The sequence below is a fragment of the Chiroxiphia lanceolata genome, chromosome 5 (assembly GCF_009829145.1).
Source record: "Chiroxiphia lanceolata isolate bChiLan1 chromosome 5, bChiLan1.pri, whole genome shotgun sequence".
NCBI classification, from domain to species: domain Eukaryota; kingdom Metazoa; phylum Chordata; class Aves; order Passeriformes; family Pipridae; genus Chiroxiphia; species Chiroxiphia lanceolata.
Genome location: NC_045641.1, coordinates 2,825,812 through 2,851,525, shown reverse-complemented (window position 1 = coordinate 2,851,525; position 25,714 = coordinate 2,825,812). Strand labels below are relative to the sequence as shown.

General features: G+C 47.7%; 1 protein-coding gene across 1 annotated transcript in view; it reads right to left on the bottom strand.

Annotated features, from left to right (window-relative positions):
* The window catches only part of PLXNA4 (plexin A4), a 451,907-nt gene that overhangs the window by 35,138 nt on the left and 391,055 nt on the right, over nt 1–25,714 (bottom strand). Inside the window, 8 exon segments of the mRNA XM_032687463.1 lie at nt 6,788–6,934; nt 8,775–8,841; nt 11,298–11,566; nt 15,218–15,360; nt 15,764–15,998; nt 21,227–21,373; nt 22,319–22,558; nt 24,899–24,992. Coding sequence (XP_032543354.1) covers nt 6,788–6,934; nt 8,775–8,841; nt 11,298–11,566; nt 15,218–15,360; nt 15,764–15,998; nt 21,227–21,373; nt 22,319–22,558; nt 24,899–24,992 — 1,342 coding nt within the window.

Here is a 25,714-nt window from a genome sequence, read left to right as displayed (position 1 = left end):
CATGGCACAGCAGCACGGGCACCCTCTGGCTGCCCCTCTGGCTGCTCTCTGCGTCCCACAAGCCATCTAGGGTGCAACAGTGGGGAAAAATGGGCCTTGAGAGTATTCCCTCCTTCAAGAGGGCGCAAGGATCTGGTTTCACATGGGGGGGATTCCCTGCATCCACAGCTGTGCCCAGGGAATTAAAGGAAACTCAGTGTTTGGCTCTAAGTACGTGCTGTGGGCTCCCAGATGTTACAGCCTCTAAGTTGACTTAGGGCTGATATGGAGTTTTTTCTGAACTGGTGTCTCATATCCCTGTGAGCTGGAACTGCTGCACCTGTGGGAATAGCCCTTTGGATTTGAGACTCATTTCCTTGGCATCTTCATTATACTTAATCACAGAATCACAGAATGCTTTGGGTTGGAAGGGGCCTTAAAGATCATCTAATTCCAATTCCCCTGCCCCAAATTCCACTAGGCCAGGTTGCTCCAAGCCCTGTTCCAATCTGACCCTGAACAATTCCAGGGATGGGGCAGCCACAGCTTCTCTGGGTAACTTGTTCCAGTGCCTCAATACCCTCACAGGGAAGAATTTGTTTCTTAATAACATAGAGGCCATGAATACCAGCTCATGGGTTCTGGTGCTTTCTGTACAAATGGTCATTGGCACAAACTTTTCATAGAATCCATTAAAAATGTACTCAGTTCTGACCCTGGCTGGAGCCCAGCTGATACCCACAGGGCTCTCCAGAGCTTTCCTTGGCCTCTGACCCATTCCATGCTCCCTGGATAGCTGGCAAGGTGCCCTAATTCAGCAGTGGTCTCCTTGCAGTGTCACCTGACTTTGATAATTTGGGTGAAAATGCTCTTTAATCTCTAAACCTTAAATCTGCCCAGCCATGGTACTGACCAGGTCCCTCTCAGAAGAACGTGATTCATTTTGAAATGCAGGGCTTCTTTAAAAATGAAACACAAGCCAACATCAACAACCTCTGCTTTCACATTTAGCAGAAGAAAACTGACCCAACTGGAGAGGCCTCTCGTCCCTCTGAAGGAAAATTTAATTTTCTCCAAAGGCTCTGTCCAAGAGTAAATTTAAAGCACATGGGGTGGTGAGGGGGGAAAACCTTAAACACATGCACAGTGTTTAACAGCAACCTGCTGCTCACCCTTGGCCATGACTGCACTGACCATTCTGCTCTCTTTTGGCTACAGAAGTGTGAAGTCTATAAAGTTTTATAAACTTAGCACACCTCTGCACTTGAAAGGAGTGTTCCCTGGTGCTCCGGGCAATATATAGCTATTAAATGTTCCTGGGCCACTTTTACAAGTGCAGACATGTTAGTTTTGGTGCCTGAAACAAATTTTATCTTGACTGTAAATTCCCTTCTGTAGCACACAAGAGGTGCTGGACCCTCCATCACTTCTATCTTCACCTACTAAGATGCAGTGGGAGCTCAAAGTTGCTTAAAACAGGGTGAAATCATATCAGTATAATTACACACTGGCTCCCCAGGCTCCCTTTGGTGATGTTATGCTCAACTAAGAGGGACTTGTGAAGATTTTGCTTACAAAGAGCTCTGTGATCTTGCTGGATGAAAGGGGAGATGTAAATATGAGATATTGATTAGATTATAATGCTATTATTTATGTGTCACTTCCAGAAGTATTGAAGAAGCATCAATTCAGATAATAATAACAGCCCAGATTTACAGTTCTGTGGCATCTTTCATCTCAAAGGATCACAGAATTAGGCATAAAAAGCCCTGTTGAAATGCATCCAGTGTTGAGGTTATTAGCTGGTGTAGCCCTGTGCAGCCCTCCTGGGTTGTGCCCATTCCTTGCCTGCAGGAACCTCTTTCTCTGCAAACTCCTTGGGTGTAATCCAGAAAATAAACACTTGACTGCTGAGAGCCTGTGCTGCTGTTGGGGTTATGGTTGGGCTCCATGACCTTAAAGGTGCTTTCCAACTTATCCTATTTCACACCTGTAGGGGAATGGAAAAGGGATGGCAGGCTGGGACAACTCTTTTGAGAGTGTTATAGGGGTTACATATGGTTCTGGAGACCAAGGTACTCTGCAGGTGTCTCCCAGAGATCTGATCTCAGCTGAGATGAAATGAGCTGATGCCAAGCACAACAAGCCCTGTGATGGGATTAATCCCTGATTCAAACAGCTGGAATTCAGTTTAGTCCCCAATAAAAAGCCCTTTAGTGCTCTTTAAAACAATCTGGGCTGCCCTGCCAGGCCAACATCTGGCCCAGAGGACCCAACACCTCCTGCAGGTGCTGACTGGTGTCCACCACACCAGTACCCACCATCCAGCTGGAAGGTGACAATGAGGATTTGCTCTTTTTAACTTGTTTATCCTTGAATTTCACAGGCTGCCAGGTTTGGAAGGTGTCAGAAAACTCTGCCCAGTGAGCCACAGTCCTTCATGCCTTGACTACCACAGCCCTTGATTTCCTCTGCCAGCTCAGCTGGAATAAGAAGAAAGAGCAGGGAAGGCAATATTTGAAAGAAGTTTGCTCTCAGGGGTTTTAGACATAGGTGGGGAAGGTGATAGTCCCTGTAAACCCCTGAGTTGCAATGGGTTCATTACAATGACCATCAGGATTCTCTTTTCAACTTATGGAGACCAACACCCATCCCAGAGCACAGTGGCTTTGACATACGTGCCCCAGGTTTCACATCAACTCTCCACTGGTGTTTTCCTGCTCTTGTGGAGCAAGAAACTTTTCTCTGTACTGATGAAAACGAAGCTAAGACAAAGAACTAATCCTATTGCTCCTGCAGTGCTACTCAGCTGCATCAACACATTCTTGGATGTCAACTGGGGAAGACCCCCCCCCATTATGGCCTGTGTTGTATTCCCACAGGATTAGTCACCCTGAGGGAAGTTTTGCAGTGCTGATCTCCCAAATGCAGTCACTGCTGCTGCTCCATTACCCATCCCCTGCCTTTGAGCCCTGAGGGGCAGAGCTGGTGAAGTGGAGGAAGGGGAGAGGAGACTTCAGTGTCACTCAAGGATGTGAATGTTGTGGCACTGAGAGGACAAGAGCACTTGGCACTGCTGTTCTGTCACACACTGGGGTCTGTGTCACATGAGGATGTGCCAGTTGTGGGGTCAATATAAAAAGGAATGGGACTGGGAGCACGCTGAGTAGTAATTTCTGAGCCCTGCCCTTCCCCTGTATGACCTTGGGATGTGTCATCTCATTGGATTTGTGTTTACTGACCTTTTTCAACATCCTTGGGGTTTTTTTTTTATCTGCCAGTCCTTCCAATCATGAACTGTCTCTAAGTGTCTTATTTACATGCAAAGCTTAGCTCAGCTAAGCCCTGATGGCCATTACAGATTACTGACATTTAAATAATAAAGGCAGAACTTGTAACTACTCATATGGCTCTGCAGTGTTTCAGTGGCCTGACCTGGGAACTGGATGTCCCTACAGTTTCTGTCCCAGGGACAGAAATCCTTCTGTCCCTTCTAGACTGGGCTGGAAGGTTCAAGGGGGGTTGCAAAAAGAGAGGCTTGGTGGAGAAAAAGAAGAAGGACCACCAAAAAAAACAAGCATAGGAAAGCCTTCTGATGTCATAGAATGGTTTGGGTTGGAAGGCACCTTAAAGACCATCTAGTCCAAACCCATGGGCAGGGACACCTTCCACTATTCCAGGTTGCTCAGAGCCCCATCCAACCTGACCTTGAACACTTCCAGGGATGGAGTGTTAACAACTTCTCTGGACAACCTCTTCCAATATCTTGATGGTGACTTTCTTCCTGCCACCAAACTCCCTCAAAAGCCTTAACCAAAGGCAGCTGAAAGGATCTTTATCCATCTGGAATATGTTCTCAGGAGAGAGGATCCCATTAGGCTGCCATGAGTGGAGCCATGAGGTGTGCAGGGATCACACAGGGCAGGTCTCTGCTCCAGATGTTCTGGGCATCTCCTCCCTGTCACCCTCAAACACTAATTAGCCAACACTCTTGACAGCTTCTAACACATTTCTTTGCTCCCCTGTGTTATTTGTATCAACAGAAATGCAGCTGCTGCAGGAAATGGATGGTTTTTCACCTCCCAGTGAAGGCAGAGCAGTGGCAGAAGCAGTGGGAGTTTTGCATCTGGATTCTCCTTTGGTGAATGGCTAAAAACCCCACGGATTCTGGCAAAGGCAGATGGCAGCCAGCAGGGATGAGATCTGCCTGTGTCTCATAGATGGGATAATGTAACTGGGTTTTCAAGAGCACTGCATTCCAGAGATGATGAGCACTAACACAAGAGGGGGTTCCTCTGGGGTTCACAGATTAAAGAAGGCCCACTGTTTAGCTGCAACCATTTATTCCAGCAAAATCACATCTGTAAGTAGCTTAGTTTCTCCTGGCTGAAAATTCCTTCGTAAATACAAGAATTCTTAGAGACTGCAAAGACCCTCAGACACCAAGGGCTGCTTCCTTGGACACCTGTAGGACCTGGCAGACAGCAACTTGGAGTTACCTGGTTTTGGAGAGAAACCAGACCAAAACAATCTAAATTTAGTACATAAGGTGTGTGTTGTAAATCAATTCATTCCAGGTGCCTGAATGTGCTCCATCTTTTTTTTTTTTTCTCTCCCTGGATAAGTCAATTCCTTTGGATCTGCTCTTCACTCAAACCATGTTTAAAAGCATGATTTAAAATATTAAGTCATAGAATAGAATCATAAAATCATAGAATGGTTTAGGTTGGAAGGACCTTAAAGATCATCTCGTTCCAATCCCCCTACCATGGGCAGGGACACCTTCCACTATCCCAGGTTGCTCCAAGCCTCATCCAACCTGGCCTTGGACACTTCCAGGGATGGGGCAACCACAGCTTCTCTGGGGAACCTGTTCCTGTGTCTCACCACCCTCACAGTAAAGAATTTCTCTCTAATACCTACTCTAAACCTACTTTCTTTCAGCTTGAAGACATTCCCCCTTGTCCTGTTAATCCATGCTCTTGCCAATAGTCTCTCTCCATCTTTTTTCGTGGGCTCCTTTCAGGTACCACAAAGCCACAATTAGGTCACCCCAAAGCTTCTCTTTTCCAGGTCGTGATTAACGAAGGCTAAAGAATAAATCATGGAATCCTTTAGTTTGGAAAAGACCTCTAAGGTCCTCGAGTATGTGCCTTCCAAAAAAAGCCCTGGCCTTGTCTTCCAGGAATAATGGCAATAAACAGCCTCTTTCTGCGTGCCATACTGCTGGAATTGGGATTTACCTCAGTCAAGTGCTCAGGATATGTGAACATCTCAGTGAATTTTAGCCCCATAAACTGCAAACCCACAGTGCTGGTTCAGAGGAGGAGATTGAGGGAATTCCCACATTAAAAACACTAAATCAGTTCTTTGCTTTATTTCATTACTGTATATTTTTAATAAGATGTGTCACACTGCTGAAGGAAGGTAGGGAAAGGACAAAATTAAACAGAAATACAGAGAAACAGAAAGGAAGAACAATCCTGTTCCCATTCTGCTGCTTCTTAATCTCCTTCACCTGAGCTGATCTCTGTAAATCTGCTGAGATTCCTATCGGGATATATTTGTCTGCTCTTGAGATGTAAGAGGGAGAGCTGATTAACATCAAACAGCACAAAGGGAAGGAGGAGAGCTTTGTTCAGGCTGCTGTATAATTACTACTCTTTGCTGGCTGCTTTCTATCAAGCCTAAAAGGATCTGGGGGGATTTCCTTTGGTGAAAGGGATCACTCCGTGTCTGTGTTTTCCCTCCTGCTCCCTCTCTCCATGTGAGAACAGCCTCTGAATTGCTCCACAACAACAGCAAAGAAGGACCATGCTGATGATTTAACAGGAAAGTCACGCTTTTAATACGCAAAATAAAAGTGTGATCTTATTTCAGGATAAAATCCAACCCCCCATCAGACCTGGATTCAATCAAAGCTCAGGACTAGACTGAAGACAAGCAGAATTTCAACATCAGCCCACCTGAGAGGAGGTTTAAGACAGGTCAAGGAGCCAACATCGACTGGGGGTTGGAATCAGATGATCTTTAAGGTCCTTTCCAACCCAAACCATTCTGTGATTCTGTGATTAGGCACAGTTTTCAGAGCTATCTAGAGTGAAGTGAAACGAATGTCTCTCATACGAAACTGCAGTTAAAATAATCTGATCAATTTAGAGCATCTTCTGACGGGCCTAAAATTTGGGGTTGGGTTTGTCTGAGGACAAAGGCACAGGAAAGAGAAAAATTACAAGGATCACTGAAGACTTAGCAAGTGATCTTTATCCCACAGAGACTTAGAAGCTCCGTGGATTTAGCGTATCCAGGAAAGAATGAAGGCCCAAAAAAACACACTAAGAAGAGATATCTAATGCTCTTTAATTGATGCTCTTTAATCAAGTGGGAAAGGGTGTAATCTCAGAGCAGAAGCTAAAGCTGCACATCTGCAATGTATATCTTGCACTATGCAGACAATTCCATTTTGAAGCGAATGACTCAGTGCCAGGGATTAGTTTGCTTCCCCTTGAAATCTTTAAATCAACTTCATTTTTCTTTGACTTGGGCTTTCTCAAGAGGAATGGCTGCACATGTTCTAGAGGAGACCTAAAGTCCCTCCACTGTGTACCTCTGACATATCCCTTGATGCTGAAATCCTCACGGGAGAAAAAGATTTTTAATTTTAATAATCAATCTTCAGCAGGGTTACCCTGCTGGGATACAGGGATAATTGTCCCAGAGGGTCAGCATGCCCATCGTGGTCTTCTGTTCTCTAAATTCCATTTTTCTAGAAGGTTCTGGACAAGCCCACAGGACTCAGAGCACTCACCAGTGTCTTGTAGTCGATCTGCTGTCGGATGAGCTTGTCCTCACTCAGGGAATACCGGGCCTCCCCAGTGATGGAATCAATGGGACCCTTCTCCATCTGCTGCTTGATGGCACAGAAAAGGGAGAAGAGAGGTTCTCCAGCACACTCCTGCAAGGGTGAGAGACAACCATGAGGTGAAACAAGAGGAGGAGAGGTGAGAACCAAACCTACGTGGCATCTCAGTGACTGCCATGGCTTGCCATCCCAAATCTCTTCAGACCAAAACATCAGTGTATTCCATACAGCCCAGGAGCAGAGGTCACCCTCCACTTCCACAGAGTGCAACCAGCCCTGGAAAACCAACCCCACAGTGTCCTGTCACGGGACAAAGGTGTCAGTGCTCCCTGGCAGTGCTGGGACCAGCAGAGCCTTGCAGGTGCTGTTCCAGAGAACCTGGAGGCAGCTCTGAAAGGGAGATGGACTGATGGTGCCTCATTCTGAGGGTCTGGGCAGTGTCCACAGCCTCCCTGAGCACTCTCATGCTGGAGGCAAATAGGGATGCTCAGGCAGGAGCAGCTCCATGGGCCAGGGGAGATGTGCCCTGGGTCTGTGTGGTTGCACTGGTGATGTCAGACGTGTGGAGCCCACACGGGACAGCAACAAGCAGCCCACAGGCAGGGCCAGCAAACACACCTCTGCCTAATTTCCCCTCATCATTCACACTCTGCACTCCTCTCCCCACACTTTTCCCAGCCTCTCCTCCCTTGCTGCCCTCCCTCAGCACGTTCCCTGCCATGAACCCCTCCTCATGCTTTCCTCTCTTGCCTCTTTCCCCCTTCATCCTTCCTCCCCTCCTCACCCTCTCCTCTCGTGTCCCAACTCAGGGAGCGAGGTCATTTTCCCCTGGTGTAAATCCCAGGGAAAACAAGTTAATAATCAGAAGCAAAGTGGCCCCTTTTTCAGTTCCTACACCTGTCTCCCACTTAATTAGCTTATCTGCCAGCAGCATATTGCTTCTGTGTGCCTGTCTCTTGCCCTTATCAGGCCTCTGTTCAGGCTAAGGCAAGAAGACAAGTAGCTGAGTGGGGTGAAAAAAGCCTATTATAAAAGCAGCTCTTTAGAGAGTCACCTCCTTATATCCTTTCCTTTCAGCTCAGAGCAGGGATCTGATACCGAAGTCACTAAAATTACCTTCCAGGGACCTTCAAAACTTTCCCCTGTGTTCATCCTTGAACTGGGGGAGGCTCAGGGGATTGGGGTTTGTTTGTGAAGCCTTGAATTGCCAGGCAGAGGGTGGTTATTGTGTCCAAATGAGGCTGTCAGGTGTGAGGATATTTAGCAACTGCTCTGGGAGTGGGGGAGAGGAACAAGTCCAGCTCCTTCCCAACAGGCTGGCTCTGAGTTTGGTCTCTTGGCAATTGTCATGCCTGGGGCTCAGTGTGGGTCCCCAAGGGGGACCTGCCATCACCCAGCAGGTCTCAAAGGCTGAAAGACCCTTTTTTTTTTTTTTTTTGCTACCCACCACCCCAAAGAGACCTTCCAGGAGGCACAAGAGGGCTCAGAGGGTTCTTTCACTCTTTTGCTGCTGCGTGTCCTTCCAGCTGGGGCTGGATCTCAGTACTGCCTCTGAATTGGGGTGGAAGGGGATCTCCAGCCACCACGCACCAAAAATATGGGTCACCACATGATGGAGAACTCAGGCTGCTGGTAAAAAGAGAGCATTTTCCATACAGGTCTCGATCATGGTCTGAAAACCTCCACATTTCAGCACTGACCCTCAGATCCCACCTCTGTGTGCAAGGAGAAAGACCAACAGGCTGCTTCTCTAACAAAGTGTCCCTCTTTGTTCTTCCTGGATGAGAAAACAGCCCATCTCTCCTATTAGGCAGTGACCTCCTTCCAGAGAAAAAAAAAGAATTTTTCCTTTATATCTGGGAAGTTTTTGCCCCAACTAAACCTCACCAGGAAGAAATGTATTAAAGCAGCTGTTTTTCCAGGCTCCTCTTACCTTGAGGAACTTGTAGAGAAGGAAGGTGAACCAGTTGGTGAGCATTTTCTCAGCCACAGACTCTGTCCTAAAATCAGGGAGGGAGAAAAGGCAAATTGGAAATGATTTAGTTGCGCTGATCATATCAAAGAACTAATCAAAATATTGGCCTGGTCCATCTTACTGCCCAGATCTCTGAGCCCTGTGCTAAGTCTGGCACGACAATTTCAGGCTTCAGCATGATTTGGATTTAGGGAACCTGCAAATTCTTACTTGTTCTTACTTCACACTCTCCTGTGACCAGAACTCCCTGTGTGTCTGTTTTTCAGTTTCTTCAAAAACAACAAAGAGTTGACAACATTTGAGGGAATCTTCTGCGAAGAGCTCAGGGAGGATAAATCCATCAAATATGAGGAGCTCAGAGCTAGGCCATATGTCAAGTAGGCTATATAAATACTCAAGAGAGACAGATCTAAATCACTAGGGAGCAGTTATCCAGCACTGCCTATCTCCCTGGCATTTGAGAGTGATTATACTCCTCAGTGTGGCAATGTGGAGCATTCACAGAGCTCATACTTTTGCCCTTGAACACTCTGTCCTCCACGAAACAGAGATCCATCTCGAGGCTTCAGGATGAACTTTTCCTACAGAAAGACCAACTCAGACCTGTAAGTGTGGTGTGGACACCAGGGGCACAGGATAAACCTGTGTTGGCTCCACTACACGCACTGGTGCTGCTCAAGAAGAAAGCACAACTCCCTGTCTGGCTGAATTAAAGTGGATCCTCCTTGTCCTGGCTCTCACCAAAGCCACACGGGGGTTCTTGCTTGGTTTTGTTGTTCCCTGCCCTGAAAATCTCTTTGGAGCTGTAGATACCATGTGGGATGAACACTGGACTCAGGTGAGGGGGGAAAATCACTTCTGCCAGCTCCTTCTTTCTGTCAAATATCTCCAAAACAGCCACTGCAGAAAGGTGTTGGAAGATTCCCTTCCATCCACAGACTCATGGGGAGGGAAGGGAAGCATCAAGTTGGATCCAGCTGCTCCAAATCATTGTGTGAGGACCTCACACCAACATGTGACCCAAGGCACTGAGATATTCATGTGTTCTGTGCTGGTGCTGCTCGGGGCAGGACCTCCATCTCGGAGCACAAGGCACATCTCTGGTTTCTCCTCATGTTTTCAGACCTTGGAACAGTGTCTGTGCCTTCTCTGTTCCCTGGCTCTCCTTCCAAAGGCCACAATTAATGTCTGACAGAGGACTAGAGTTAGAAAAGAGCTGGAAGAAGGAGAGAGAGGAAAGATGGGATGCTCAGGACAAGACAGGGAAGATAAAGAGAGGGAGAAAGGGGAAGAAAAAGGAGAACATGAAGGTAGGAGACAGCTGGAAGGAGGCAGTGCCACCCAGCATCAGAGAAAATGCACAGAAAGGAAGTCTGGGGACAGCTGCAGGGTGGTCACCAGCCAGGCTGGAGGGCTTGAATCACATCAGGGAATCAACTGACACCAAAGCAAAGTCCAGCCTGTGCCCCTGGCATTGCTGCCCTGAATGCCAGGAAGTGCCTTCTGCTCCCTTTTCTACTGATTGACCATAGTGGGCCATGTGCCAAAGGAAAAGTCTCCCAGAAGGCACCAGAGATCTCTTCCCTGCCCAAGCCATTCATCATAATCAGCTGAGGGCTCCTCAGAGTTGGCTCTGTGCAGTGGCAAAGGCCATTCCTCTCCAGAAGAGTCCCCCTGATTTTACTCAGGATCAGAAGAATTGGTTCAGACCGTGAAAAGGAGACTGATCCTAAAGGGAGAAGAGGCAGCACTTCCTTAGGCAGGGAAGGCACTTAAATTACAGAGCAGTAGATTTCTAACTCGAGGTTTCCCACAGAACTGTGGAGTTTAGACCTCAGACCAGGCCAAGAAGCACCAATTCAAACTTGTGCCTTGTATAAAACCAGCTCTGTTGTTCTGCTCAGCTCTTCTGCTGCCTTCCCCAAACTCCCAGCACCGATGCTCTGGGAGACACAGGAGATCCCACAGTGCAGCTGAAGACTCTCCATGTGTTCATAGGTAATCAAGGAACAAAAAACAAAGCTGGGAATTCCACACCCCAGGCAGGAGATGGAAGAAGTTGACATACTGCTCACCAGGGATATAACACAGCCTGTTTTATGGGATACACTTAGGGGTCCTACATAGTTGGAGTTTGTAGGCTAAAAGGAAAAATAAGCCTAAATTTAACATCTTAAGCACACAGAGAGTCCAAAATAAGGATTAGGAAACAGGGGCTTTTGCTGCCCTTATGAAGCTTTATGGAGGATCCACATGAAAATCTGGAGACAGTTTAGTTCTGGGACTTTTAATTCCTTAACTGTAACTTAACCCAATTCTGTAATTTAACCCAATTCTGTAACTATCAATCACTGACCACTTTTTGGTTAGGGAGGAGAGGGATCAAGAGCTACATCTTTCCTCCAAAGATGACTACGATTATGTTGGACAGCGGAGCACAGGCTTCCCAACCCAACTCCCTCCAGCCCCAGCCATCCTCACCTCCGGAGCAGCAGCTTGGGGTGGTTCTTGCTCTCCAGGTTTTTGTCTATGAGGTCGGCCAGGAGCTGTTTGAGGACATCAGTGGCATATTCCAGCTTGCTCTGCAGCACTGTCATGATCAGCGAGGCCACGTTGCCGCGGTCCCTCATGGAGAAGCTGCGCTGGGACTCCAGAGTGCGGATGAAGGACAGCAGGAACACCTTGTTGTTGATGAGCTGGGCAAAGAGCTTCAGGCCTTTCTCCACCCTCTCCTGCCTGTAGCCAGGGACCTGCACAAGAAGAAAGGGAGTCTGTGCCTTTATACCTTTCTCAGACCTCCCCAAATGGGTCTCACACCCTTTGCTGCCTCTCTGCCCTCATCCCTCCAGCTCCTCCAATTAAGGGGAGAGAGGAAGAGAGTCCACACATCATCTAATGATTAGGAAGCCTGGCAGAACTCTTACCCACAACCAGATGATTTTTTTTTCCAATCCTGTGTTTCCCTCTCTGAACAGCACTTCGAAAAGATATTGCTGGTGCCTGGATGTGATACTACACCATGTTATATTTTTATTTTAGTCAAACTGAAGTCTTATTCTAGTTTCATCTGAAACTTCTTTCTCATCCCTTCAAGAAACCTGCTAACAGAGGTTTGGGATTCAACTTTAGGAGAGGCAGAAAGAAAGTAAATGGGAAAGAGAGAGTGGGGTCAAGTTTTGAGGAGATGAGGAGATGAAGAGACACAGAGGTTTGTAAGTCTCTAACATATCTCTCAGCTGTGAGAGGTTGCTGAACTAGTTTTTATATAGAAGAATTTAGGACCTCAACACTGGAGCCTGTGCTCAACAGTCATAGAATCCTAGAATCACAGAATCAACTGGGTTGATCATCAAGTCCAACCCTTGCTCCAGCCCTGCTGTGGTTCCCAGCCCATGGCACTGATGCCACATCCAGTCTCACCTTAAACACCTCCAGGGATGGTGATTCCACCCCCTCCTTGGGCAGCCCATTCCAATGGCTGAGCACTCTCCATGGAAAACATTCCTTCCTCATGTCCAACCTGACCGTGCCCTGGCACAGCTTGAGGCCGTGCCCTCTTGTCCTACTGCTGGTTCCCTGGAGCAGAGCCCAACCCCCCCCGGCTCCCCCCTCCTGTCAGGGAGTTGCAGAGAGTGAGGAGGTCTCCCCTGAGCCTCCTCCTCTCCAGGCTGAGCCCCCCCAGCTCCCTCAGCCTCTCCTCCCAGCACTTGTGCTCCAGTCCCTTCCCCAGCCTCGCTGCTCTTCTCTGCCCCTGCTCCAGCCCCTCCAGGGCCTTGCTGAGCTCAGGGCCCAGAGCTGGACACAGCACTCCAGGGGTGGCCTCCCCAGCGCCCAGCCCAGGGGCACAAGCCCTGCCCTGCTCCTGCTGCCACACTCTTCTTGATCCAGCCCAGGATCCATTGGCCTTCTTGCCCCCTTGGGCACATTCTGGCTCATGTTCAGCTCCCTGTCCATCCCAACTCCCAGCTCCCTTCCTGCCTGGCTGCTCTCCAGCCCCTCTGGCCCAGCCTGGAGCTGCAGGGGATTGTTATGGCCAAAGGGCAGGACCCGGCCCTTGGCCTTGTGGAACCTCAGCATGGTGGTCCATGGTGGGCTTCACCCTTCCTGGTCCTTCTGATTCTAGAAAAAAATGGAGCCTAAATACGGAACCCCAAACTCCTTCCTCCCTGTTGCTGAAGCTGTTCCAGCCCTTGAAAAAAAAACCTTCCCTGGAAGCTGGATGGTTTCACCAAAGAGCAACACGTGTCACTGAGACATGGATGTATTAATAACCAACCAAATTTGGCACTTTAATACAGAATAAGTTGGCACGTTTAAACAACCAACTAATGCAGGCCCCTTATAGAGTCATTATTTTAATTCAGGAAATTAGAGTTCTTAACTCTTTTTGCATACAGCAAATAAATTACTTCCTAAATAGCTTGAGACAACCAACCAACCAACCAACAAACCACCACCACCCATCCTGCCAATAATTATTTTTAACTCACTTGCTTGAACATTTAATATTGTCTATCCTCGGGTTATTATGGAGAATTAAATAAAAAAATAACAAGAAAAGTATTTTGTGCTGCATCTGGAAGCAGTTAATTAGCAAATGAACTGGAAATAAGTGAGACCTTCTCACTGCAGGATCTTTTGCAATAAATAGCAACTCCTTGGTGCTCCAGAGAAGGGAGCAGAATGGGAGCTTCCTTCGTGTTGGTACCAAAGACGTTGACACTGAAAGAGCTTCTGAAGCTTTACAGAGGATTAAGGGAAAAAAATAATGAATGGAATGAAAGGAAGGAGAGATCAAAGGTGGTGGATTGAAACATTAGCTCTGTGTGTATCTACAGAGGGGAGCATCCATGCTAAGACCTCTGTAGGGGTCAGATGCTATTCTGTGATCAGCTGTCTGGGGTTAATGAATGTAGGGATTGAAATTGGCTGTGGGGATAATGAAAGTGTTTGTGTGTGTGGACACACATGTGAGAGGGAGATTCAGCACCCCTTGTTTCTCCTGCCCATTTATTGAAGCTGCTGAGTTACTCGTCCTGAGGGAAAGCAGCTTGAGGCCAGTTACCTGCACCCCATAATTAAATGTGTGCTGCAGTGAATGTGTAACAGCCTCCCACCCAGTCCCACAAGTCCTCCTTGCTGACAGATCAGGTTTTCTAATGGTTCTCTCCACACAGCTCAATGAATTTTGGCTCTTCCGAGTGGAAGGAGCAAAGACGAGCAGGGATCTCTGATTACACAGCCAGCCAAGCACAGGACTGCCTGTGCCAGCTCCTGCCTCTCCTTACTGCCAACTAACCCAAGTCTTGGCCTTCAGCAATCTCACCAGTCCATGCCAGAGCCCCTCTGAAGATCAGAACCTGCCAAAGACTTTGCAGAGAGCTGAGCCAACAACCTCCCTGGCCTTGGCCATGGTGTAGCTCCTGATTCTCTGGTCCAGGTATTCCCAGAGAAGAGCCTGTCCATCTGCCAGAGCCTGATGCAGATTTTAGGCTGGCAGAACTCACCTGGGCTCCCATCAAGCTCTCTGTCACCGCTGAGGTCACGCAGGCTGTGTGGAGACCCCAAAAGTGGTGGGCACTGTCTCACTGTCCTCCCACCTCTGTGGTTCAGAGAGTCGGGGTGGAGGAGGAAGGTGTGGGCAGAGCATTGACAGAGCAATGCTGCAAACCACAGAGTGCAGCAAAGGTGAACCTCCTTCAGTGACAGGAGGTTATTTTTACAGGGGTTGCCACAAAAATACTGGCCTCTTGGTAGTGTGAGGGTCATACAAAGCTGGAGTGACACTGGGAAGTGTCCTGCTCTGCCATACAATTTCTTTTCCTTGCCCCTGCACAGCAGTAACTAATTAATCCAGTCTAAAAATCAAGCCACAGCAGGGTGAAAACCAAGGAGAAGCTTAATAGAGTAGGCCTAATGCACACAGATCTGTGAGAGTCTTTCAAATAAGTGAGGGATCAAAGAGAATTTAACAGGTAACAAGTGACAGGATGAGAAGAAATGGCCTCAAGTTGGGCCAGGGGATGTTTAGATTGGATATTAGGAAAAATTTCTTCACTATAAGGCTCGTCAGGTATTGAAACAAGCTGCCCGTGGAAGTGGTGGAGGGATTTAAAAGATGTAGATGTGGCACTTGGGGACATGGGTTAGGGTGGAATTGGTAGTGCTGGATTAATGGTTGGACTCAATGATCTTTGAGGACTTTTCCAACCTTAACAATTCTATGATCTGAGTCAGCAGCCACCATCTCCCCCTTTCCTTATGGATTTTTAATGAGGTGCAGTTTTGTCCCTGGTAGCACACAACATTGGAAGCCACAATGTCCCCACCACACCCCTGTCATTGAGGACCAAACAGGGAGGAATGAGAGGATTCAGAAGCAGCAGGTGTTGGTTTCTTACCTCCAGATCCCTCAGAACTGGGTGATCTTCAATGCCAGGGAAAAGCACCCTCATGGTGTAGGTTCTGTAATCCAGGAAAGGGATCCCGGCTCCATCCAGGTCACTGGTCAGCTCGTGGATATCTGTCTGCAGCTCTGCAAAGGCTGGCACCAAACAAAGGAACAACTCAGGTAGCAGTGACAACCCAGATCTCCCTCTCCATGATGGGAAAGGCCCTCAGACCCACATGCATGAGAGTAAGGTACAAGTGGAGAAGCAACTTGTGGAGAGGAAGAATAAGGTGGACAAGAGCGGTGTCACCTTTCCTATACCACAGCCTTTCCCCAGGGACATGTGCCAGGGATTTCTCTGGACTGTGAGTTAGCAAATGCAGTTAGGACAGGGTGGAGGAAGGCTGGGCTCAGCGAAAACAGGCAAAGTCAGATTAGACCCAGGCTTGAAGGCTCAACGCTCTTTTTGCTTGTGCTGTTTTGGCTCAAAGCTTTGTGGCTGGATGTCTCTCTTCTACCAACACTGACATTGTGCCAGCTGCCCTCCTCATCCTACCTTCTTTGCACTCCAGAGCCACCCTGGACTCCAGGTTGTCCATCTGCATCTGCAGGCGCTTGAGGGTGAGGTCGCTCTCCCGGGATTTGCGCTTGTAGGCGATGAGCACGGCCACGATGAAGATGATGAGCAGCCCACCAGCCACGGCAATGCTGACAATGGCTGGCAGGCTCAGAGGGCTGTCTGGAGAGATGTAGACCATCCCTGGGGAGAACTCCATCCCTCCTACACGAGCCTAGAGGGGAAGCAGGAAAGGGTTGCGTTGAAACTGTCAGGGGAGCAGGGACACGGAGGAACTCCATCCTTGGCTTAGGCTGAAGGATGAGCTCTTGTCTCCCAAGCCAAAAAGGGAAGTGTTTGGATAGGGAACATCTTAAAAACACCTGAAATGCCACACAGAATCACCTCTGTTGACAGAGTGACCATGAACCCAACCAACAAATGACTTGTGGTGGGACAAGTCACTGGTCTCAATTTCCTGGCTCGGTATCAGTTCAGACTTCATTCTGTGCTTTCCATTCCTTGTCCTGAACACCGTGTTTTGCTGGAGACTGATGTCACTTAGTCCCAAAATACACACTCATGGTTATGTCCCCACAATGGGACGGGGGACATCTGACCCAGTCAGTACAGTGAGACTGCAGAAATCAGAGTCACTGTTTTCTTTTGACTCTTCCACCAGAGAAAACTGTACCAGGAAGCCTCCGAGACAGTAAGAAAAAGCCTACAAAGACCACAAAGCCTGGCCCATGCTCTTTACAGCCCCTTTCTCAGCCACACATTGGCATGGTACAGATGCTCACCAGTGGGACAGGGAGTTGAACACAGCTTTTTGTTCTCCACGCACTTCCAGGGATTCCCAGAGCTGCTGCCAGCCTCTGGAAGGAGCTGCTGTGTGAGGACCTTTCTTTTAACAACCAGAAAGAAACCCTGCAAGCGTTCCTGCTGCAAGGCCAACAAAATGTTCTGCTGAAGCAGGTCTGTTATGAGTCCATTTTTACAACAGGAACACCACTCCCAGCAGTAATCCCACAGGATCCTGCTTGCTCGGGGCTACTACAAGGTTGTTTAAAGCTATTTGTAGAGTAGACTAACTTTGAGTGACGGGGGAAAAGCTCTGCTGAGCAGCCTGAAGTATAAAAGAAGGCTTGTAGGGCTGCGCTGTGGTTGGGGAGCACTGGTTATAGATCAGCAGAAAGCTGGGAGGTGCCATGCTGTTGTGGAGGATTGTGGAGGATTGTGAAGGATTGTGATGTGGTGATGAGCCCCATCACTCACCCCAGAGGAGCTTTGTCACTGAGAGACACAGCTGGACCTGCAGGAAGTGCAAAATCTTGCTGCCAGGTAGAAATGCAGTCAAGACCCCAAGGCTGAGTGTTTCCCACTCCTATTGCAACTGGGACCATTACAGCACACAATTAAACTGTTTTCTTCCTCTGTTATGAGGAGGATCCCTCACGTTTCCAGCTCCCACAGCAACTGGAGAAAACACCTCCCACATCCCAGCCTGGTGTCCAGCCTTGTCCTTCATCCCTCTGGCTCTCAGCTCATCAGTCTGTCTCCAGCCTGCCCGTGCACACATTAATCCCAGGCCTCCCATGGCTCAGCTCAGGCACCTGCTCAGGTTTCCCCTCTGGGTTGCAGGAGGAAGGATCTGGTCCAAGGATGAAGGGTTGGAGCCAGAAGAGACTATGGAGCAGAATCATGAATTAATGAAGAGTATTCCAGCTGCTCACCACCACAATCCTTTCTGGGGACATGAATCTCTGCGACCCCACCATCTCCTAGAAATTATTCCAGTCCCAGATGCAACCTCAGAGAAGACGCTGGTTTTGCTCTGTCACCAGGTGTAGGCTGCTCCTTACTGGGTCCTGGCCAAAGACACACAGCTACAACCCTTATGTCATGGACAGGACAGAAATGAAAGTCTGAAAACCCACAAGGTCCTCTCATGCCATTTTTTGGACGGGCTTTATAAAGGTAACAATGTCCACAGTGAGAAATGAAACCAACCCCAAATTTATCTGCCCAGGTAATAAAGTTGGTCGTTCCTGCAGTATGACACTGATGACTTGTAGAGCATCTTCAGAGGCCAAGGAACAACCCTTGTTGGTTGAGGAGGCAGCAGTGACCATTTTCCCATCTATTTCAAGATACAAGGCCCAACTCATTCATAAAACCTGCACAGGGCAGAGGTTTGGGATTGGTATGTGACACACTACCCAACTCACATCCTGAGCCATGCACTAAAAGCTGTTCCCTTTTACTGTAGACCACTGTTCCAAATCCTCCCTCCTAAAGCTTGCACAGTTTCCTTCCTGTCACAGTGGATCAGTAAATGGATTTATTCCATTTCATTTTCTCTTCCCAACAGTGGCCCTTTTCCTCCAAGCCCTGCAGTTAGACGAGTCTATTCAAGGAGTATCAGACTAAAATCAAACAGGCCCGTCCCAAAACCCAGTGCAGGTCTGTCCTCAAAGCTCAGAGAACAGCCCATCTCCATGGGTGGGATTTCTCTCTCCAAATATTCCACATGCACATCTGAGTTAGACGTTCCAGCACGATTTCAGAGTCAATAAAGAGAAAAAGCACTTTTAGGATGTGATTTATGTGAGCTGCTTTTGACACCTCCTTTTGACATCAGGATGAGATGTTTGATTCAGTGGAAGTTCCCATTTCTCTCCATTAACTAGGAGAGGATTTAGACTCCTAAAGGCAGGCGTCTAACAAAGTGTGTTCCTCTCCAAAGGTGGTTTCAACACTGGGAAGGTCTCACAGTCCACAAGTAAAACTGCCTTGATGTGAGAGAATCTGCCTCTTGAAGGAGAAAGCCTAAGAGGCTGCAATATTATTTTGAGAATTTAAAAGAAAAACAGGCAAATATATAGATATAGCCCTACTTTATTTCTTGGGCCACCAAGTGGTTCTAGAGGAAGCTGTTTATGCCTTCCAGAAGACTGAACATGAACCCTCCATATTACCAAGCACCACTTTGGCCACCTGTTAAGCCTGTTAATCATGAATTTTTTCTGAAGGGCACTATGGCAAACATCAGTTTGCTCCAACAAAGTCTTAGGGGTCGCCTGTAGCAGTTCAGGAGCTCCTCTTGTGCAAAACTTGCCTGTTGTGGTGTCTTTCCTGGTGCATGTTTGTCCTGGCCCAATGGAATTCTCTAATTTAAGATGAGTAGAAATGTGCCCTGAACTTCAGTTGCTGCATTTGACCATCTCTCCATTCACTACAAAAAGAGTCCAATGTGAATTTCTGGATACAAGCACCTGAATTAGATACCAGGAATCCTTTAGATGTATCCCACATCTTCACTGCAGACCTTCTCCAGCACAGTTTGAACAGGGGAGCAGGGACACGGTGAGACTCTTGGGGATGGTCCTGTGCAGGGGTAAGAGCTACACTCAATGGTCCTTGTGGGTCCCTTCCAACTGGGCATATTCTGTGATTCTGTGATGGGTCTTCCTCATGTTTCTTTCTATTCCTTGGAAAAAACTTGCCTCTGAGTTTCAGTCCCTCTTTTTTTTAACCATTGCTCGAGGCTTTTTATTCCTTTCCTATTTTTTTTTTTCAAATACTTAGCTCTGTCACTGTACAAAAGACAGTTGAACCAGATCAAAAGCGTGTTGACATCAACGTGTGTCATTGTCACTGCTCCTTCCCTTAGTAATCATCTCTGTGTTGCGGTGGTTGATTCACTCCCGTGGCCCCCTCTCAGATCTTGGCCACCTCACTCTGCAAGGAAGGGTTTGTTCAAGGATCTCCTCAAGGTCACACAGCAAATCATTGGCAGAAACAGGAGGAGGACCTGGGAGAGCTGCCTGTCCATTATCCCGACCATCAAAAGATGTTCACGTGAAACGCAGGGATATATTTTGTACCAGCCCCAACAACAAGAGATGCTGTGCTGTGCTGGAGGGGGCATTTCCCAGCCCAGCTGTCCCCTGTTAAGCTCCAGATGCAAAGTCCATCCTTGAGCAATGGCCTCCATCACAGGTGACCTTCTGCCTTTTGTTCCCAGCCCAGATGCTGTCCAAGTGTTGCCTCTGTGTTGGCAGTTAAATAAAATCTGTAACCTGCCCTAAAATTCATGCTCATCAACAGGCTTCAATGCCACTGCCTTCCCATGTTTCCAGCATCCTCAAAAAGGGGTTATTTTTTGATCTTTGGCTTCACTTAAACTGTCTCAAGCTGCAGGAGCAGGGGAGTCTTCCCAACTGGTACGACCTGACCAGATGTTCATCCTCCCTGATCCCCAGGGATTTATTTATTGCTCACCTGACTTGGAGTTTTCTCTCTCTAGGCTTAGCTTTGCCCACCTCTGACTGACCATATGTTTAATCATATCTATGAAAACGACAGGGAACATCCTTTGCCACGTTCCAAAGCTTTGGTGTTCACACAGAGAAAATCTTTCACTTCATTATTGCTCTTCTTGGAGCGTCTTGATGTGCTTTAGAATGAAACCAGAGTCATGGGATATTTGCATGGCTGGAAAGGATTATTCCCTCTATTTTCCAGATGACAAACTTTGGCACAGAGAAGTGAAGTAGCCAGTGTGAGGTCTCTCAGCAGCACAAGACCCAAAATGATCATCATAAACTAAAAGTTCCCAGAAAACTCTATTTCTAAAGAGCCATACAGTGTGTGTCTCCATCATCTAGGGGTCTCACTGCACTGAAATAAATAAATATGTGACAGGTGCAGCTTTGGGAGGGTAACAGAGAGGTGGAAAAAAAGTCATTCATGAGGGATAAGTAACACTGATGTCACTTGTCAGCTTTTGTTGTTTCTACCCACAGCCTGGTCCAGCTCCAGTGAGTTTGCTGATGTGCTGTTTATCAAGCAACAGCATCAAGGAATGCAAATCACTGAGAGGAAAGTAAAGAAGGAGTAAATAAATCAGCTGTGAGAGGAGGAGGAGCTCCCTCTGATGTAATCACTAGGTCCATTCTTCACAGGTTCCAGGAAGGATGTGCAGGAGTAAACTAAGTTTTAGAGATGTCAAAACCTCAAAGGCCAGTCACACTATCATCCATATCCTGCATTTTTTTTGTTCTTTCCCACATTAAGGCAAATTTTAGCCACTAGCATGTCAGTAATTGGTGGGGAATGTGCTGAATTTAACAAAATATGTCATGTAGGAACATGTTACGTGTATGATCTCACATGAGCATCATAGTTCATGAAGAAACAGAAGAGGGGCAAACTTTCCTAAAGGTTTTTGATTATGAAAGGTTCCTCACTGCCCACAAAGATCCCTGGGTCACTCGTCTACTCTTCTACTTCTCCAAGTTACCCTTGAAGGGGATATTATATCAAAAAAGGACTTTGATGTTTCTGGGAAGGCAAATAGTGATGCAAACCCCTCAGAGATCCCTCCCAGCCCTCCAGCATTGCTGTGCCCTCCCAAGCCACCCAGGGGGTAGAGGCTGAGGCTCAAGCACCACTTACCATCACCTTGTGCCTTCCAATGAGGTTTGGGGACTCACAGAGCAGCTGCACATCTGACACAGTCACTGCACAGGGTTTCTCCCCAACCAGAACGGTGTAGTTCAGCTTGGCATTCCCTCCTGCCACTGGTGGGATCAAGTTCTTGCCCTGGACAGAAAGGAATATCACCCCACAAAATCAAATAAACACCAGCGAAGAGTTTTCTTTCCCCCTGTAGTTCATTCCTAGGACACAAGTTTTGACATTGCACTTCATAGCTGTGGCTGTCCCATCCCTGGAAGTGTCCAAAGCCAGGCTGGATGGGGCTTGGAGCTACCTGGGATAGTGGAAGGTGTCACTGCCCATGGCAGGGGTGGAACAAGATGATCTTTAAGGTCCCTTCCAACCCAAACCATTCTGTGATTGTTGTGACATTTGTAGTTCACCATTTGCTGACACAGAGAGGAAAAGCCAAATTAGGAAGTCAACACGAATGGCTAAAGACTCAAATCAGGCACAACAGCCTGTCCTGCTCCCTTCTCTCTGGAACTGAATTAGAAATGTTGCATCTAGGTCTTGCACAATCAAGTGCTCACCAAACATAGTCAGGCAAGGAAGACAGACCCCCCTCCAAATGTGCAAGAAGCACAATCAACTCTTTGCATATGCACCACGTAAAAGAGCTGATACAGAAATGTTCCATCATAAAATCCCTCCCCTGTATTGCTGTGCAGACTATAGAGATGACAAAGGGCTGGTTTGGATTTAAACAGGGGTGAGAGGAAGGTCTTGCAACCCCAAAAAAGAAATAGAGTCGGGTATTTAATTGTCAGCCCTGTTGCAATCATAGAAACTGCTCTCTGGTGAGCAACAGTTGGTACCAATTTGGGCTGCACATGGATAGTTCCAGTAGGAGTTAATATTTCTTGGTTATGGTTATTGGCAGTGGTTGGTGTTTGCAGATGGTGGGTGATATGATGCAGTGTGGTAGGGGCAAGGAATGGAGGAAGTTTTTGGGATGCCACCATGGTTTGTGGGGTGCTGGCAGGCACAGAGAGGCAACAGGCAACACGTGTTTGTCCTTCCCCATCCAGGCCTTGGTCCCCATCTCACCTTCAGGATGATGGGACTTCCTGGCTTCAGCTCCAGGATCCCCGAGGGGTTGAAAACCTCGAAGATGGGGTTGGGGTAGTAGGTGAAGTTGGTTTTGTTGAGGATCAGCAGGGACTGCACGTTGTCAAGGATGAAGCCAAACTCCTCCGGGCGCTCGGCGAGCTCCGACTGGTGATTGGGGTCCACAGCCAGGGCTGGGGCCTGGCAGGTCATCTCTGTGCTGTTCTGCACCTCACAGTTCTGGGGAAAGAAACCCAACATGAGCAGTGTTTGTGGAAAACGTCCCTCCTGGTGGGCAGATGCCACTCAGATGCTACCCTACCCACTGCTGGGGGACAGGGAGGAGCAGAATTTTTTGGTTATTGTGAGGACCAATTTTAGTTATTATTGTGCTTCACTGCTTCAAAATATTCCCCATCCCCATCACGAAATCAAGGTTGGGAAGGGATTAGAAACACTCTACTGGGGCAGGTGTGTGGAGAAGTTTGCCCTTCAACTGGGCATCCTGTGCCTCTTGAGGGAGCTCAGCCTCTGGGGTTGCCAGTGTCAGCATCTTTCCCTAACTTCATTTCCTTCTGGAAATACGAATTTCTTCCTTTTTTTTTTTGTACAGCACTGACTAGTCAAAGCCTCTCTGTCACACTGCAATTAGATCTCTGGGCATCACTCCAAAAGTGTCTGTTGTGCTCAAGATTCCAGTTTGAACATCAGGTTACCTGAAATGAATCCCAGGAAGCTGGAGAGGGGAAGACATAAGGGTAGGAGACCCTGAAGTTTGGTTCCAGCCCTGCCAAAAATTTCCTTTTTTTGTGTGTATTTGAGAAATGAGCAACAGATTGTGCCAGGTGTTTTACCCTGACTAAAGGCCTAGGAATTAGATGCCTGGTTGTCCTTTAGGACTTGAGCCTTCATTTTTCCTCATCATAGTTGCTACCATAATGCATCCTGGTCTCACCAGGAACCAACAGGATCTGTAGGGAAACAGCACAAGCTCTGTGGGATCTTTACAGATTCTCAACATGAGAATCTTCTCCTAACTAGTGTGGTACCTCCAGCACTGAGAGCACACTCATTATCCCAGCTGGAATTGCCCAGGGGCTTAAAGGTCTTTGGTTCAAATCAGCAGAGAGAGAAGTGACTTGGACCAACCAGTTCCATATTGTGAGGTCAGTCAGATGTTCTGGGCTGTAACAGCTCTCCCAAGGAACAAAAGGCACTGGAGAACTTCCCAGCACAAAACTGAGTTCTACATGAGCACGTGGGAGGTGATGGATGGGCTTCATCATCTGCACAGCACAGGGTTGTTTGAGACCAGTGTGTCAGGCAAGAGCTGGAGTCTCCTGGGTGAAGAAGTCCTGCAGGCTTCTAATCCTGCAGAAAGCTGAGAAGAGTTTGGCTGTGCTGCACCAGGAAATACAAGGCATTGCCAAAACACACCCATGAATATCCATGATCAGCTGGACCAGGGTTCTCCCAGAGTCCATGGAAGACTCTCTGTCAAGATTCACATCAGACCCAGAACCCAACCTCAACAGATATATCCTGAATCTGGTGGGGCATGAGAGGCAACAAAACTGTTTTGGGTTTGGCTTCATGAAGGGAGATATTAGTTCATGGCAGAGCTGGGATAAGACCAAAATTCAGGTGTCTCAATCTCCAAACTGCAGATGCAAACGAATTTGCCCCATATATTCCTGCGTTTTCTTTTTGGATCTAGCACAGTTTTGCTGCTGTTCATGTGGCAGCAGATCATTTGTTGTCTGAGAAGTGCTTTGAGAACCTTGGGTGGGAAGCTCATGGATTAATCTGAACACTTGAGAAATGCAGAGGATCTGGACTTTCTGCCCCCAACGTAATTATTTTTAGAGCCTCTTCTTTTGGGTTGGTCTTCCACATTTGGTCCCAGAAAGTGCCCATACACAGCCAACACTTTTTCAGATGCTGTTGTGTGGCCCCATCCTCCAGCCTACGGTAGATACCACCAGGTGCTGCCTATTCCAGAATCTCCTAATTGGAGGTGCCAAACTCACACCTTTTACAGCTCTACCTGGAGCTGCTCAGCAGCTACTGGCAAGTGTCTCCTTCTAAGTGAATTATCTCCCAGACCTTGACTTTGCTGGTGTCCTCAGAGCTTCTTCTGATTCCTCACTGATTCCTCACTGAGAGTTGAATTAGGTTGTAAATCTAGCTGGCTAAACCTGGATACACCCTTGTAGGATCCCAAATAGCCCATGGAGTGGACACAGTAGTACCAAAGAGTATTATTCTGTCCCCAACATGCTCAGTTAATAACCTGAATTTGGGCCTTCTTATGCACATAAATAACACAAGTTATACACATGACAAGACAGAGGACAGATGTCCTTGAGCCAACAGAAGAAACAGGTTTAGAAGAAACTGGAGCTTCATTACCCCCCTCTCGCTGCCCTCTTTGGTCCTATACTCCTTCAGGGATGAGGTAATGTTCTGGAAGCAAGTCATGCCCTCTTTTTGGGATGCAATTCCAAGCTGCAGAGCTGTTAGCCAGCCCCTAACACCACCATGGCCGTGTCCCCTCCCCAGCCCAGCAGCCACACTCACGTTGACGTGCTCCTTCCCACCGTGCTTCGCCCGGATCTGAGGGTTCTGGATGAGATCCAGGTGAGTTCCCCACACTGCAATGGGGGTGTTGCCACTAGAGAAGAAAGGGAAGAAAATAAAGAACGCAGCTAATAGATATCAGGACTGATCCCACCAAAAATGTGTGATCTGTGTTTGTAAATGCTGGTTGCAAAGTATGTGACCACATCTTGCAGTGCCACGGGGAGGGAAGGAAGAACAAAACAAACAAATGATTTTTCGTTCATTCATGAGGAGAGGAATAATTAAAAGCACATGTTTGCTAAAGCTGTCACATCAGGCAGAATCTGGATGTTTTTCTTTGCCAGGACTCAGCAATCACAAGAGTTGATAATGGGAGGAAATGTAGAGATTTAACAGGGGCTCTTCAGAAGGGTCCATGGGCTGTATCTCCTGTATCACTTCAATCAGTCCCAGAATACCCTGAGTTGGAAGGGACCCCCAAGGATCATCAAAGTCCAGTTCCTGGCCCTGCCCAGGACACCTCAATAATCCCACCACATGTCTGAGAGCATTGTCCAAATGCTGCTTGAGCTCTGGTAGCCTTGAGACCATAACCATTTCCCTGGGGAGCTTGTTCAGTGCCCAACCCAAAAAGTCCTTATAGATACTGTCCCATGCAAGCAGCTCTTGAGGATTCAATGCTACCTGGTTGAGGCCTGTAGTCCCATCTTGCATATTAAACCTGCCATAAAACTTCACCCTGAACAAGAAAATGCCACCTCACTGAACAATTTTTGCTGCTGCTGAGGAGCCCAGTCCTGCAGCATCTACAAA